Source organism: Helobdella robusta (genome assembly GCF_000326865.2).
Source record: "Helobdella robusta unplaced genomic scaffold HELROscaffold_38, whole genome shotgun sequence".
NCBI lineage: Eukaryota > Metazoa > Annelida > Clitellata > Rhynchobdellida > Glossiphoniidae > Helobdella > Helobdella robusta.
Window position 1 is genome coordinate 554784 of NW_008704829.1, and position 16761 is coordinate 571544.

The 16761-nt window shown below is 35.7% G+C and overlaps 1 protein-coding gene across 1 annotated transcript; it reads left to right on the forward strand.

Moving 5' to 3' along the window:
* Nucleotides 1–513: 513 nt before the first annotated feature.
* HELRODRAFT_101408 (hypothetical protein) lies at nucleotides 514–10569 on the forward strand (the record flags this gene model as incomplete). The annotated part of the gene is made up of 23 exons (XM_009023859.1): nucleotides 514–553; nucleotides 723–781; nucleotides 960–1142; nucleotides 1802–2002; nucleotides 2242–2318; nucleotides 2978–3053; nucleotides 3433–3582; nucleotides 3809–3919; nucleotides 4112–4213; nucleotides 4387–4558; nucleotides 4649–4893; nucleotides 4979–5109; nucleotides 5286–5361; nucleotides 5676–5747; nucleotides 6036–6107; nucleotides 6277–6424; nucleotides 7036–7118; nucleotides 7479–7586; nucleotides 7863–8006; nucleotides 8403–8508; nucleotides 8983–9097; nucleotides 9486–10222; nucleotides 10271–10569. The coding sequence occupies 22 exons, from the start codon at nucleotides 514–516 to the stop codon at nucleotides 9643–9645; spliced, it is 2631 nt and encodes an 876-aa protein (XP_009022107.1). The 3' UTR covers nucleotides 9646–10222; nucleotides 10271–10569.
* Between the last annotated feature and the right edge of the window lie 6192 nt (nucleotides 10570–16761).

Consider the following 16761-nt stretch of genomic DNA (forward strand, 5'->3'; position numbering starts at 1 on the left):
TCGTGAACTCTTATACTGAATAAAATTTATCTTGACTACCAAGTACCAAAGAAGTTTAGTTTTAATTGAGTTAAGTTTTAATTTGTTAGCTGACATTCCACTGCCTTTGTTGAATTTGAAACAATGGTTAAGGACCATTCGATGAATAATTTGGTCTGTGATATAGTCTTTGTTACTTTTATTGTTCTATAGCAATAATTGTTTCTTCTAATTAACGTTAATAACCTTGATATTTTCTTTTAAACTAGAGTTATTCACTTGTTCATATATACTTAGATTAACAAAATAGTCTCTATAAAAAGCGCTTAACATTTTTTATCATACAATCGTATTAGCTGCTTCAGTTTTTTTTATTATTTTTTATGTTTGGTTTCAGCACATCCTTGAATATTTTCCCTTGCGAACACCGCTGAATGCATATGGCCGAAAAGAGTAATCGACATTTGAAGTAAAAGTTATTTTTTTACAAGTTTTTCTTTTTAAAGTCATCTGAAAGTTTAGTTTTTATCCGTAATGAATCTTATAGAAATTTTAGAAAAAACAGTTTCACCAGGTTAGTTTTATTTACTTGAAAAAATTCCTTTTGAAAACACGCGCCGGCTTTGACATTTTTCCGCACAAAGCATTTTTTAAAATGAATCCGTTTTTTTTTAGTAGATAATTACAGCATATTTATGAAATTTATTCATGCTAAATAATCTGTTTAAAAATTTCACAAACAGACCACAATGAGTTGGAAAGAGCTCAACAGTTTCTGGAGCAGGCGGCCCTACAGAATTTGGTTGGGATTTTTCATTGTTAATTCTAAAAAAAACCACAAAAAATAAGCTTAGTCATTTCGATTGCTTGATTTCATAAGATCTAAAAAAAAATAATTAATTTACTAAATTAATTCCATTTTTCAATATTGTGGAGATTATTTTGTAATTAAAAATTTCTCCATCAAACTTTTTGTCTAGCCCGAATTGCTGAGGCAATTGTCAGACATTTTAAAGCATGGGAGCAACAGCCCTGTGGTGCGAATGCAGGCTGGTTTGCAGTTGAAGAACGCCCTCTACTCCAAAGATCCAGCTATTCGTACGTCCTATCAAAAAAGATGGTTGGAGTTTCCGGAAGATCTTAGAAATTATATTAAAAAAAATGTAATAATAATTTTGTTGATTTAATTTTAATTTTGATTTTTAAATTTTCATACTTCGGAATTAGAATTCATAGAAGGGGCTTGTTTAGTTAATAAATTGATTGAAAACTTGCAAAATGAAAATGAAAATTTCAATTTAGGAATACATGTTTACATGTAAATGAAAATTTTTAGATTAGCTATGGAAAAGAGTAAAACATTGAGAAATTGTAATCTCTAGCTGTGAAGTAACTAGACAAGCATCTGTAAAACGCATCTTTTGGGTTAGAATGTAAAACGATGAAAATGAATTATACAGGGGGAAAGTGGCTTACCTAAGACTACTAAGGTGACTAGATAGATCTACCTGCTTAGTAGACTTTTGGGTAGTTTTTCAGTAGTAATGTCAAATGGTGACGGTAATTTTGATTCAACTAAATCATATATGTTTAAAGCACTCAGAAGATTAAATATATTGAATAAAAAAGTTTAAATAAGCTAGAAAATAGAATTTTAAAAAAATGCATCTGCTAAAGTGCGGAATATTTAACCTTTTTCACAGTGAATGTGTTTAGCTTGTGTGGGTTCTAAAAATATAAGATTAATGAAATAATAAAATAGCGAGATAAATTAGACTCATTATCTTTGTTAAAATGTTTTATACTCTACTGAATCTTGCAGGTTTTGGAAACATTAGGCTCGGAGACGATGAGGCCGAGCACGGCAGCCCAATGCGTGGCCTACATCGCCTGCACTGAGTTGCCACTGGATAAGTGGCCGGAGATGATGCAGATCCTGACGACGAACGTCACCAACCCCGCCAGCACTGAGATGATGAGGGAAGCATCTCTCGAAGCTGTCGGCTACATTTGCCAGGACATTGTCAGTACTCATGTGCCGTTTTCATGGCTTTGCTGTTTCAGTTTTTTTTTCTAATTTTTTCTCACATGTTGTGTTTTTCTCGCAAGATTTATGTTCTTGCTACTTATACCCTTGATGTAATATTCGTAAAGTTATTTCACTCATTTAATATTCATTTGCAATTAATTTAACTTACATCTGTAACTAATATTGGAATTGCGATCACTTTTTATAATTTGAATTTGGTCATGTTGCTGAAGGACCCAGAAATACTGTCGACGAAATCCAATCAAATCTTGACAGCCATTGTCAACGGCATGAAGAAGGAGGAGCCGAGGTTTGTTTATATCACATCTCTTTTTCTTTTTTTTTTAATTCTGTAAATCAAACTCCGCCAAACGTGTAGAAAGTTACAGCACACAAGATAAGGAATGACAGAGACAAAATTATGAATTTAAATAATTATAAACAATCTATTTCAATACAAATAAGGTAAATAAAATAAAGCACTATGAAAATAATAAAAAAATTAATTGTTGTATGTATGCCATGTTTTTTTTTACATTGGAGTTTTTTCATGTCCATACCGTGGCATTGTCACATTGCTGTTATGCTTTCAACTTCACTAAGGGCAGTGATCAGTTATTATATTTGCTGTAACTGCGCTACTGTTGTTTTACTGCCGATGCTTCTTTTTTTGACTGCAAATCTTGTTTCAACTTTGTTAATTAGTTAATTGACTCATTAATTAGCTAATTGGTTGATTGACTCATTAATTAATTAGCTAATTGGTTGATTGAGTCATTAATTAATTACTTACATAGGGATGTGTCTATCTTGTGTTATTTACAAACTTCTAATATTTGCTATTTTAGAAATATTCTGAACCTAATGTATGTGCTTTGCACACATGTATATATACCAAAACATACATACATATATTTATCCATACAAACATACATACATACATACATGCATACATACCATATCTTCCAGCAACCATGTAAGATTGGCTGCCACGAATGCATTGCTGAACTCTTTGGAATTCACTAAGGCCAACTTTGATGTGGAAGTGTGTATATGTGTGTATGTGTATATGCATATGCATCTTTGTGTGTGTGTGTAGGCGTGTGTGTTTGTGTACGTGCATCTGTTGGGTTACTCAATAATCACACGTGTAGCTGTCTTCTACAGTTTAATTTTCTGTATGTTTGTACTGTCATCTAATGTGTATAGTTGTTTATCATTGCATAATTTTCTTATATTTTTGGTTTTTGATTAAAATATCTAACACAAATTAGAGAGCTCATACCTCATATACAAACAAACCACACACACACACAAATACCATACACATACACACAAATACCCTATGTATGCCTACAAACACTGCACACCCTCACACTGAAGATGAACATGCGTGAGCAAAATGAAACTAACCCTAACAACAGACTGAACGCCACTTCATAATGCAAGTTGTCTGTGAGGCGACTCAGTCCCCAGACACGCAGGTGAGGGTGGCCGCGCTGCAATGCTTGGTGAAGATCATGTCGCTCTACTACCAGTACATGGAGCATTACATGGGACCTGCTCTGTTTGCCGTATGTGCGGTGTGGTGTGGCGTTTGGTGGCTAGCTGTTTGTGTGGTGTTTGGTGGCTGGCTGTTTGTGTGGTGTTTGGTGGCTGGCTGTTTGTGTGGTGTTTTGTGGCTGGCTGTTTGTATGGTGTTGGTCTGTATATAGCATTGTTGTGGTTGTTGTTGTATGTTTGGGGTTTGGCTGCTGATTGTTTGTGGTGCTAGTGTATATTCATGTTTAAATAATGCAGATAACCCTGGAGGCTATGAAGAGTGGAATCGACCAGGTGGCAATGCAAGGTATTGAGTTCTGGTCAACTGTCTGCGATGAGGAGGTCGATCTGTCTATTGAAGCAGCTGAGGTGATTGGCTGGTTGTTTGTGGCTGTGATTGGTTGTTACCGATTGGGTGTGCTCTGCAGGCTACATGTGATTAGCCAGCAGGTTGTTAATGTCTAGTTAGTTAGTTGTTTTTGATTGGTAAGTCGTTAGTGATGAGATCAAATCTTTAAATCAGATGGAATCATATGAAATTATGATGATTTAAAATGGCAGGCATCTGATCAAGGCCGTCCACCAGAGCGCACAAGCAAGCACTATGCCAAAGGTGCTCTTCAGTACCTTGTCTCAATACTCACTCAAACTCTTGCTAAGCAGGTTAATTTTTCTTACTCTCATGTATTTGGGTTGTATCGTTTTTATTTTGAACAAAGAATTCTCATACACACGCATAAGCTGTTCACACACACACACAGTCACGCACACATACACACACACAGACACACACACACATTCAACTCTCTAACTCATAACAAAATGTGCACACGTAGGAGGAATACGACGACGACGACGAATGGAATCCGTGCAAGGCAGCCGGGGTCTGTCTGATGTTGCTGGCATCCTGCTGTGAGGATGACATCATCTCACATGTCCTACCATTTGTCACTGAGCACATCAAAAGTCCAGACTGGAGGTACAGAGATGCAGCTGTCATGGCGTTCGGTCAGTTGCTGTTTTGTTGGTGATGTATACAACAACTAACAACAACGCACTCTTTCTTATAAACAACAACAACAACTCTAAAAACAACAGGCTCCATCTTGGAAGGGCCACACTCTGAGACGTTGAAACCAATTGTTGAGATGGCAATGCCAACACTGATTGAACTTCTGAAGGATCCATCGATTGTTGTTCGAGACACAACGGCTTGGACTGTTGGGCGCATCTGTGAGATACTTCCTGAGGCTGTTGTCAATGAGCACTTCATCAACCCTCTCCTTTATGCCATGGTTGATGGCCTCACATCTGAGCCTAGGGTGGCTGCTAACGTCTGCTGGGTTAGTTCGTTTTCCAGATAAGCCAGGCATCTTGGCCATCATTGTTTCTTTAGACATCTTCGTCATAATTTTTTATCATTGCCAGGCCTTCTCGAGTCTAGCAGAGGCGGCTTACGAAGCAGCAGAGGTAACAAACGAACAGAGAGAACCTGAAACTTATTGCTTGTCATCCTATTATGAACCTATCATTCAGAAGTTACTCGAGACTACTGATAGGTTGGTTGCTTGCTTAGTTCTTCTGTTGTTACTCCTCGTTTGTTTGTTGGTTTGTTTGCTTGTTTGTATATTTGTTTGTTGTGGCTTTTAGTTGTTTGTTTTTTTTACACGAATATGCCCGACAAAACCACAAATCAAGTAGCAACACATCACATACGTGCCTCCAAACCAAACAGATCGGATGGGTGCCAGCACAACTTAAGAAGTGCCGCCTACGAGGCACTGATGGAGATGGTCAAAAACAGTCCCAAGGTAAGTGGAGGTCTCATTCGGATGAAACCGACCATCGTCATTATCATCATTGTTACTTTCACCATTGCAATCATCATCACCATTATCATCCTTTGTAAGTTCACCTACATGTTAACCATCAACTGCACTCTGGATGGCAGAAGAAGATGGCTGAGATTTTGATCTAAGTTTTGCACTCTTGGATAGTGCTATTGAGAAATAAATTATTTTTTGGAATTGGCACTATATAAATATAAATATTATTAATTATAATACATGCATACGCACACATACACACACATACATACAATACATACATACATACCTATATACAGGATTGTTATGTAACGGTGCAACGGACAACCATGGTGATTCTTGAGAGACTTCAACATGTTCTCCAAATGGAGGTCTGTGCTGTTGTTCACGTTTTGATGGCTGATTGGTTGGCTAGTTGGCTGGCTGGTTGATTGGTTAATTTGATTGGTTGGTTGGTTGGTTGGCTGGTTGGTAATGTTACATACATACATACATTCATTCATACATACATACATACGTTCAATACATACACACCTACATACATTCAATACATACATGCATACATACATACTCTGCATACATACTGTAGTTTGTATGTTAATGTTAATGACGTCATCAACATAACAATTGTATAACATCCACCAATGTACAAACGGCAGAGCCACATTCAATCGACATCTGACAGAGTGCAATTGAATGATTTGCAGTCACTGCTCTGTGCCACGCTTCAGGTTGTATACTTTGTATACTGCATTCTCTACTGTGCTTTTTTATCTTTATTCCATCCCCGCATTATTGTTTACGTTGTCTCGTGTTAGCGTTCTACTACTAAGAAACACACGTGTGTGTGTGTCTCTGTGCATTTATTCATTCATTTGTTCATCCATCCTACCGTTGTAGAGCGTGCTCAGAAAGGTGACACCCACGGACGCCCCGCAGATATCTGACCCCATCATGGGGGCCCTCCTACACATGCTCAGTACCTCCAGTGGCAAGGTAGGAGGAGTCCAGGAAGATGCGCTTTTGGCCGTAGCTACTCTCATTGAGAGTTGGTTTTTGTTTGGGGTTGCTGTTGGTTGTTTTGTTATTGTGTCTGTCTGTCTGGGTTTGCTGTTGTTGTGTCAACATGTTTTTCAGTTCCAGTTTGTCACTTCCATTTTGATGTATGTATTGTACAGGTAAGCACATTGTCTGGAAACCAACCTACATTTCTTTTACTCATGTTTGTTTGTTTGTGTATGTGTGTGTGTGTGTGTGTGTGTGTGTGTGTGTGTGTGTGTGTGTGTGTGTGTGTGTGTCAGTACCGCAACACTAATTACCGGCATCAATCATACAATCAATATTAATGTCGGTGACATTGTTGCTATATAATGCACGTGTGTGCGTGCGTGTTCGTTTTGAATGTGCACGTGTATCGTGTGCGTGCGTGTCAGTAAGCTGAGGGAGGTACGCTGGTTTGTACACTCTTTTGATCAGCACATACACAAATATCTCTGTCTAATTGTCATTCTCATTTTTATTATTATTCTTATTTATTGCTATTATTATTTCTATTATCAATGTTACTCACAGAATTTTTTAATATTTTCAATATAATTATAATAATTATTATCATAATATAATAATAATGATGATGACGATTGCAAACGTGTTAAACAGTTCTTGGTGAATCGTTTCTCAAGTATATGGAGGCTTTCAATCCATTCTTTGTGGCAGGATTGAAGAACCACGAAGAGTATCAAGTTAGTGGAATGAGTGGGGAAGTGGCGATTGGATGAGTGAAGGAGTGAGGATTTTGAGTGAAGGAGTAAGGATTGAATGAATGAATGATTTTGAATGAAGGAGTGAAGATTAAATGAATGATTTATGATTGAGTGAAGGAGTGATTGAATGAAGGAGTGAAGATTGAAGGAGTGAATGATTGTTTTGAGTGAAGGGGTGAGGATTGAATGAATGATGATTTCAAGTGAAAGAGTGAAGATTGAATGAATGAATGCCGATTGGTTGAAGGAATGATGGTCGGTCAGATTGAAGGAATGAATGGTTGACATTACGAGCACCATTGCAATCCTCATCGTCATACCACCTCGATGACTGACCAGGTATGCCAGGCAGCAGTCGGTTTGGTTGGTGACCTGTGTAGAGCATTTGGGATGAAGATCATTCCATTCTGTGATGAGATCATGGTCATTCTTATTGAAAATCTTGGGGTAGGTTTAATGATTGATTGATTTTATTGTTTTATTGATTGATAGATTTGTTTTTGTTGGTTATTAAAATTAGTTAATTTCATATGGTTAGTTAGTTAGTCTTTGAATGAAACTTGATGCTGGTAGCATGATAAATCGATTGTCTCTGGTCTATAACACACAGCAAGTATTGAGTTGCAATGATTTAAACCCCCCATGAATGATGATTTGTGTTGTAGTCGGGACTGAGACGAAGTAACATAGCATTAGCATGCAATCTTGTTAATGTTCCTACAGAACGATCAAGTAAATAAGAGCGTGAAGCCGACAATCATTTCTGTGTTTGGAGACATTGCATTGGCCATCGGTCTGGAGTTCAAGAAGTACCTACCTGTCGTTCTTACAACTCTTCTGCAGGCATCTCAAGCCAAAGTTGATAAGGTACGTACGTAGGTGGTTGGTTGGTCGGTCGGTCGGTTGGTTGGTCGGTCGGTTGGTTGGTCGGTCGGTTGGTTGGTCGGTCGGTTGGTTGGTCGGTCGGTCGGTCGGTCGGTTGATTGGTTGGTTAGTTGGTTGGTTGGTTAGTTAGTTGGTTGGTTTGTTAATTTGTTGGTCATTTGATTGGTTGGTTGGAAGATCGATTATTTTATTTAGTTTGTTAATTTGTTGATCATTTTATTAATTGATTGGTTGGTTGGTTAATTGAAAGATTGGTTAGTTTATTAGTTAGGGTGATTGATCGAATGATTGACTGACTGACGACCAATCCTTTAATGATTGATCAAATGATTGATTGATTGATTGATTGAACGAACGAACGAACGAACAAACAATTAGAGCAACTACGACATGATCGACTACCTGAATGATCTTCGCGAAAGCTGCCTAGAAGCGTACACTGGAATCGTGCAGGGCTTGAAGGGTGATGGTAGCCAACTTGGAGGTTTGTAACCCTTACCCTTCTATGTCCTTTCTCGTTTGTCTGTGTTTGTTTGTGTTTGTTTGTTTGTGGTTATTTATACCTCCATGAAGCATATTAGCATTATTACATACAAAATTGAAACTTACCAGATTAAATTAAATTTATGTATATAGATATGTTACATACATTTTTGTACATGTGGCTATTTCTGTTTAATTTATTTCATTATCATAAGTTTGGCTATGTATGTATGTGTGTATGTACATGTGTATGTATGTATGTATGTATGTATGTATGTATGTATGTATGTATGTATGTATGTATGTATCTATGAAACTATCTTTGTGTGTATCTATGTATGTATCTATGAAACTGTATATGTATGTATCTACGTATGTATGTATCTATGCATGTATCTATGCATGTATATATGCATGTGTCTATGTATGTATCTATGTATGTATCTAAGCACATATCTATGTGTGTACATTACAGCAGTCATAGAACTGATGCAACCCTCTCTTCCAAATATCCTTCTCTTCTTGAACGAGATAGCCAGTGACGAGGACATCACGGAAGGAGTCGTTGGGGCCAGCTGTGGTCTCGTCGGGTCAGTTTTGTGTAGTGGGCTACTTTCTTTCTTTGTGTGTATCTCTTGTTTTCTCTCACTCTCTCTCTCTCTTTCTCTCTCTCTTCTAACTTTTTTCATATTTTCTGTCTCTCTGTTTATTATCTTCTTTTTCTCTAACTCTTGTCTTTATTAATAAGGGTTTTTATTAAACCATTCATTAATTCATTCAATCATTCATTCATTTAATCATTCATTCAATCATTCATTCACTTGTTCATCCAATTATTTGTTCCTTCATTCATTCAAGCAATCAATCACTCAACTCATTTATTCATTCATTCATTTGCTAATTCATTCAATCAATCAATTATTATTCATATTATTTATTCATTCATTCATTCGTTCGTTCGATCAATCATTCATTCAGTGACCTCTGCACGACCTTTGGACTGAGTCTGCAGCCTATGCTGGAGGCGGAGAGCATACAGACTCTACTGACCAAGGGTCGAAGGTCAAAGTCCAACAAAGTGAAGACACTGGCTACCTGGGCCATCAAGGAGATTAGGAAGATGAAGAACCTGGGCTGATCCCCATGACGATGATGCCGCCGTTGCTGCTGGTGGTGGTGGTGTTGGGATTCGGAGTGTGAATTTGTGGTGAAGATTTGTGACGTCATTGTTGTGAGGAGGAGGATGATGATGACGTCATTGTTGTGAGGATGATGGTGACGATGATGACGTCATTCATGCGAGTATGATGGTGAGGATGATGACGATGACGTCATTGTTGTGAGAATCATGATGGTAATGGTAAATGATGGTCTGGTTAAGGTAAATGATGATAATGGGGACATTAATTAATTAATTAATTAATTAACACTGATGATTATGAAATTAATTAATTGGTGATGACGATGTTAGGCATATTGAGGGGTTTATGTCCATTTATTTGTTGGCAATAGTTTATCGTTTGTATAGTAGTATGACGTGACTAATTATCATCTTACCGTCGTCATCATTATCATCATCACTATCATCAACATCATCATCACCATCATCAGCTAACAGTAAAAGTAGCAAAAAATATAAAGAATATATATATATATAATTTAGGTGATGATTATGATTTAGATTATGATGATGGTGATGAAGTTGACATTGGTTGATTAATTGGTTGGTTGGTTGATTTATTGGCTAGTTTATTGGCTGATTGATTGGTTGGTTGATTGGCTAATTGGTTGGTTGATTGGCTGATTGATTGGTTAGTCCTTTTTATACTGTTGTCCACAAAATTGGTTTTATCTAGCTTTGATTTTGAGACAAAATATTATTGGTAGTATAATAAATAATTATTATAATATTAATTATAATTATTACCGTTTTTTTATTATTATTATTTTATTATGGTATCGATTCTTTCAAAAAAGATAAATATTTTCATGTATGTTTTGTAATTGGACGTCTATTTAACAGCTTAACAAGCGAACAATTTGCTTCGTTTTGTTTCATTAACTTTGTCCATGTTTTATTGTTTAATTTTTTTACTGGTTTACCATTTAAGTAGCGTATGTTTGTTTGTGTGTGTGTGTGTGTGTGTGTGTGTGTGTGTGTGTGTGTGTGTGTGTGTGTGTGTGTGTGTGTGCATTTGATTGAATGTATGAGTGAGTGAATGAATGAGAATGGGAGTAAATGATTGATTGAATGAATGGATGGATGGATGAATTATGCTGGAGTATCATGATAAATGTGTCATGCTTCATTTCATTCATTCATACATTCATTCATTCATTTTTAAAGTTCACTATCATTCATTTCATGCATTTGTGCATCTATCTATCCGTCAATCAATCACTCCATCCATCAATGTACGTTATTAACGTACCATCTGAAAGGTATTTTGACAGGTGATGGTGAAGATGATGACGACGATGTTGTTGGTTTGTATTTGTCTGCCTGTGTGTGTGTGTGTGTGTGTGTGTGTGTGTGTGTACGTGTATGTATTATCTTTATATCCTTATCTGAGTATTAATGTCTTTATATACATACATACTTACATACATTCACATACACACAGACACACACATACATACATACGCACAAACATACATAAATATATACATACATAAACGCATACATACATATACATACCATCTTCATCTTTATGATTGTAGATTGATTGAAAATGCTGTGATACAATATAATGTAGCTTTCTTTTATTCGTCATCGTATGTCTTCTATATGTTTTTTTTTATCTCTGCTGTCGTTTGTACGTTGCGTTGTATCTTCTTTGTATGTTTTTTTTATCCAAGTTGTTGTTTGTATCCTCTTTGTAGTATCATCTTCGTTTGTCTATTTTGCGTGTACTACGTTGTGTGTACGCTGCGGATTTTGGTTTCAGCGTTATTCCCAGCACACTAAATACATTGTACATCTCATGTCTTCTTCGTTAGGGTCCTAACTTTACTGAATTCAAGTGGAGAAATTCACTGCCCCAAGCAATAGTAACCTGCCAAAACTGCAGACACATGTGGTCAATTTTACTAGATTAAGCGATGGTAGATGTGTAAAATGTGACACGTCAGATGAGTCTTTGTTCATATTTCTTCTCCTTATGTGTCTGGAAGTTACTGGAATTATTTTTTTTACATACATACATACACACATACATACATACATACTCACATACATACATACATACACGTTTCTTTGTGCATGTTCATCATCATGTTCTTTATTTGTCGCCATCGTCAGCATTTCGGATACATAGTATTGCCAATGGCACTTATCAAGCCATTTTATTATTAATCCGAACTTTATCTCTATATAACTGAACCCTCATATGGTTCAAAATTTTATGTGTGTATTTGTATAACGGACATGTATATTAACGTGTGTATGTTTATGTGTGTTTAAGCACGTATGTATGCGTGTGTGTGTGTGTGTGTATGCGTGTGTATGTGTGTGTGTGTATACATACATACATACACATATGAATGTTATGTATGTGTAGGCGCAAGGGCATACACGTGGGTGATACCATTTTCAAGGGATGTCCATGTTTCTCTTCTTTTTACTTCTGGCATGTAGATATCTCCCATAATACGTAGCACAAAAATGTGTGTTTGTGTGTACGTTGATATTCATGTACGAACATGGCGTGCATACGTATGTGCACACTTTAGAAATTTTTATCTATCTTCTAAGGTCTTGTTTACATCTTTGGGTGATTTTCCTACCCTGTGTTGTTTATTTAAAGCTTAAATATGTGAAACTATCCTTTATATCATTTTTTACCTTGACCTTTCTATCTTTTCCTCTCTCTCCCTCTCTCTCCAAATTTTTGTTTTCCGTACGTATTTGTCCGTGTCGTTTGTTTGCATGTTGATCTGTATGTACACAACATTGTGTGTGTTTGTGTGTGTGTGTATCGTACGTTAGTGTGTACAAAACATGTATACATGCGTGCAGTGTACATTCGCCTGTACATAATAACAAATACATAATTATATACAAAAACTTACTACATATAAAGCTAAGCAGGACACGCCAGCGGCAGAGATGTGTGTCACGTTTTCAAAGTGCCATTATTCATTCGTAACTTTTTTTTTTTGAAATTTCATATCTACTTCGTACATGCATACATTTTTTCGACGCGCGCATGTGTGTGTGTGTGTGTGTCATTCTTATATAGCTATCTCAAAATTGATTTCTTCTATTCAGTCTTTGTATTTTTTTTTAACTTTTTCCCTTTCAAATGTCCTGTACTTATGTGTGTTTTTCATAATAATTTTCATTCAATTCACATATTCATACACATGTACATGCACACATGTACACACATATTCAGGCGCGCGTGTGTGTACGCTTGTGTGGATGTGTGTAGATGTTATTTTCATTTTTAACTTAACTGCATCTTGTTATTCTCTCTTAACTTTCCAACTTTATCATCATAGCCTCGTCAATATCATATCGTTTGTTATAGAAATTATCATCATTACTCGATCACTCACACACTCTTTCGCTCACTCACTCATTCACTCATTTGCCGTTTTTATCCGTCATGATGATTGACGTCACCGTGGTAGGCCGCATTTTCAAATCACGTTAATTCATCCTGCTGTTTTTCTTTGCCATCTCATTTTATCTTATTGACTCACTTTTTTTCATACCAGCATCATCAGTATCAGCATTTCCATCATTATCGTCCGTCGTCGTCATCATCATCATCAATTCGTCTTTCAAGCTAAACTTTTCATGAGACTTCTCCAACATTTCATTGCTAAATTATTATTATTATTAGCCTATTATGTTTAGTCTTATTATTATTATCGTCGACGCCATTGTTTCTACGGATTCTTTATTATTATTATTTTTCTTTCTCTTTCCTTCCTTCCGAATTTCTTTCTCCAGAAAGCACTCCACCTTTCAAACTATTTTATGACTTGAATGATCTTCTCGTTACGTTACGTCATTTCCGCAATCAAATCCATCTTTTATACTAGTTCGTCATACACTCGTACACACTTAAACACACACACACACACAACTTAACTTTTGCATTCTCAATTCTGAAAATGGCGTCTACCTATTGAGTGATTTCTCATGTCTTTTTCCTCTTTTCATTATTCCTGTTATTTTATAATTCGCTGTTTGTCATTATTATTCCTTGTCATTTTATATCATCATTATCGTTTGATATCATCATTATCATTTGATATTATTATTATCATATGATATCATCGTGAATATTACTATTATCGTCATCAGTCACGTCAGCCTAGTCCCGCCTCTCTTATCGCCACACACACACACACACACCACATATACTCGTCATCGTCACAGGACTCGCTCACTCACTCCATATGTTTCACCCTCAATATCTCTGGAATGGTTAGCCAATTGAAACGTAGAGATTCCTAATTAATTAGATTTTTCTATTCTTCCATCCACTCACGTTATATTCTCTCTCTCCTACTTCCCAGAGTTCTCGGACGATTTTCCAAATTTTCTTTTCAAATTTTTACATCCCTTTATGCATATTATTATTGAATTACTAGCAAACCAGGATGTCTAAACGTCAAATAAGCAAGCATGTGTCATCTTCCTCATCAAACCGTCTTCACCAAAAAAATTTGGCAGCGTAGCACCCAAGCAAGTAGGCGGGCAAGCACAAAGATAGATAACTTACAATCACAGCCACACTACACCTCGACCAGAACCACACAGACCAGCGCTTCACGACACGACATGAACCACACGACGCAACTTCACGTGCAAATGTGAGATGATGTAAACTGCGAGCGAGTGTATGATGATGATGGAATGTCTATTATGTGCGTGTGTGCGTGCTTATTTTATACATGGAAATTTAAAATGATGATGATAATGGTAGACTCTATGAACTCAACTGGTTGTCTTGCATGTAAATTAATTTTCTTTATTTACCACATTTAGATTTCATTATTTTAGTTTGATTATATAATAATAATAATAATTATTGTCTTCGCTACTACCAGTTATTTGCTTGCAACATCTCAAACAGACTAAAAGGTATTAGGCGAAGGTGATAACAATAATGATGCTAACTTTAATTTAAGATTACCTCTTTCTGGTTCCCTAAGTTTACATGCGTTTATTTAGTTAAACGTGTGTGTGTGTGTGGCCATTTTAATGTTAAAATCTTTATGAGAATAAATTAAAAATTTGAGGTTTTATTTATTTTTTTTTCATTCTTTCGGTAAACCATTTTCTGCAAATTGTTTGACAAATTTACCAATTCCAAAGTCAATCATATGAAATATTAAACAATACAAAGAACTAAGTGGTTCAAGGCGCTAAGCTAACTTACTTAGCATCTGTCTAGTTCAAACGCCCATTAAGTTACTGGTCGTGTTTCATATTCAGAAACACGAGTTAACCTAAAAACTTGAAAAAATCGAATTTTTAAATACGACACGTTTCGTTCGTTGAAAATGTTTAATTTTTTATTGACTGCAATTATCTTTCCTTTCATTTATACTCGATTAATTATGCAGATGAGAGTATTTGAAATAAAAATTGTTAACAAGAAATAAGATCCGTAACAACGTTAAAATACACACACACAAATACATATGTTTGTGTGTGTAACAAACTGCACGCGACTTCATCAATAAAACAAAATAATTCATTAGTGAACAAATGTCAAACAAGACAGAGATTGTCAAAACAGGAAACCTTTGTACGCACTTTGAGATTTAAATAGACAAATATGATAAAATCTATGTACACGAGATAAAAAAAGGAAAGTTTCAAGTTAGCTAGCATAAGTACAATAAGTTAGTTTATGAATAGAGCTATGGACAAACGAGATGGGAAGAATTTTAAAAAACTTAATTTCAATAACTTTCAGACGTTTTCACTATGCAATTCGGCATATTTCCTTATTAGGAATTTAAATCTCCTTTGTACCTGTTGTAAAAAAATAAGAATTATTAAAAAATAATTGAAGTCGAATTTATAAAAGACCTAAAATATCTTGAAAAAACTGTCATAAAATTCCTCTTTATCTTAATTTCATATAATTTTATTTAATATATAAATGGTCAAAATGAGAAAAACTTTGAATTAAATAAACTTAAATTTGTATCTGAGGACTCTATTTTAATTTGGCCAAAATCTGAGAAGACATAGCTAATTAAATAACGAATAGATAATAAATTAGTGAATAAATTAGTAAATCGGCGAACCACTTAGAAAACAACAAATTAGTGAATCAATGAAAAACTCAGTCAATAAATTGGAGAGGTTAAGATGAAAAACGAAAAAACCGAACTTATAAAATGAAATGTAAAAGAACACACCTGAAGTAAGGTTTTCTTCTGAAGTTGAGAGGCAATCCTCATGAATATTTCTGTTGACAGGCCCAACTTTTGGCTGGTTTCAAGTAAAGTTTTGTCTTCATCTCTATTAATCATTAAAAAATTATAATTTGAGTATAAATAAAATTTTATTCTACCGGAATACCAGAATATACCAGAATCAATGTGAAGCGGATTACAATTGATGCTTCACATTCACAGTAACACAGATTGAGATCAGTCTTAAAGTTGCACAATTTTTTCCCCCAAATCTCTCCCTTTCTCTCTCTCTCTCTCTCTCATGGGTATGATATATCATTGTAAATAAGAAATAGTAACCAGTTGTTAACCTCAAACTTCAATAAACCCGAAAACCGGAGAAAAGTTATTACATTAAATGTCTCCACTTGCAAACTTATAATGTTAAAGTAAACAAATAATAAAAAGACATCTTAACAAACAAACAAACAAACAGACAAACAAACAAACAAACAAGCAGACAACCAACGAACCAACCACACAAACAAAACGAACAAATGCACAAACCTGGACCAGCCAGCATTATCCTCCTGATCATCATAGGCAAAAGAATTCCCAACACAGAGTTCCTCATTGCCACTGCAGACGACAATGAAATCATCGCCACACTCATTCTCTGGATCTTTTTTCATCTCATCTGCTGGAATATATTTGATGTCATCTGACGTGATGTCTTCTTCTTTGCAGGCATCCGTTGTAGTTTGCCTGGCATGGACACTCGTTACATTAAGTACAGTCGTATTGGTGTCTGGTAGTGTCTCGTTACATATTAATGTGTTGTTGTTGTTGTTGATTGTCGGATGTTCATCGACGGAGCTCAAGTTAT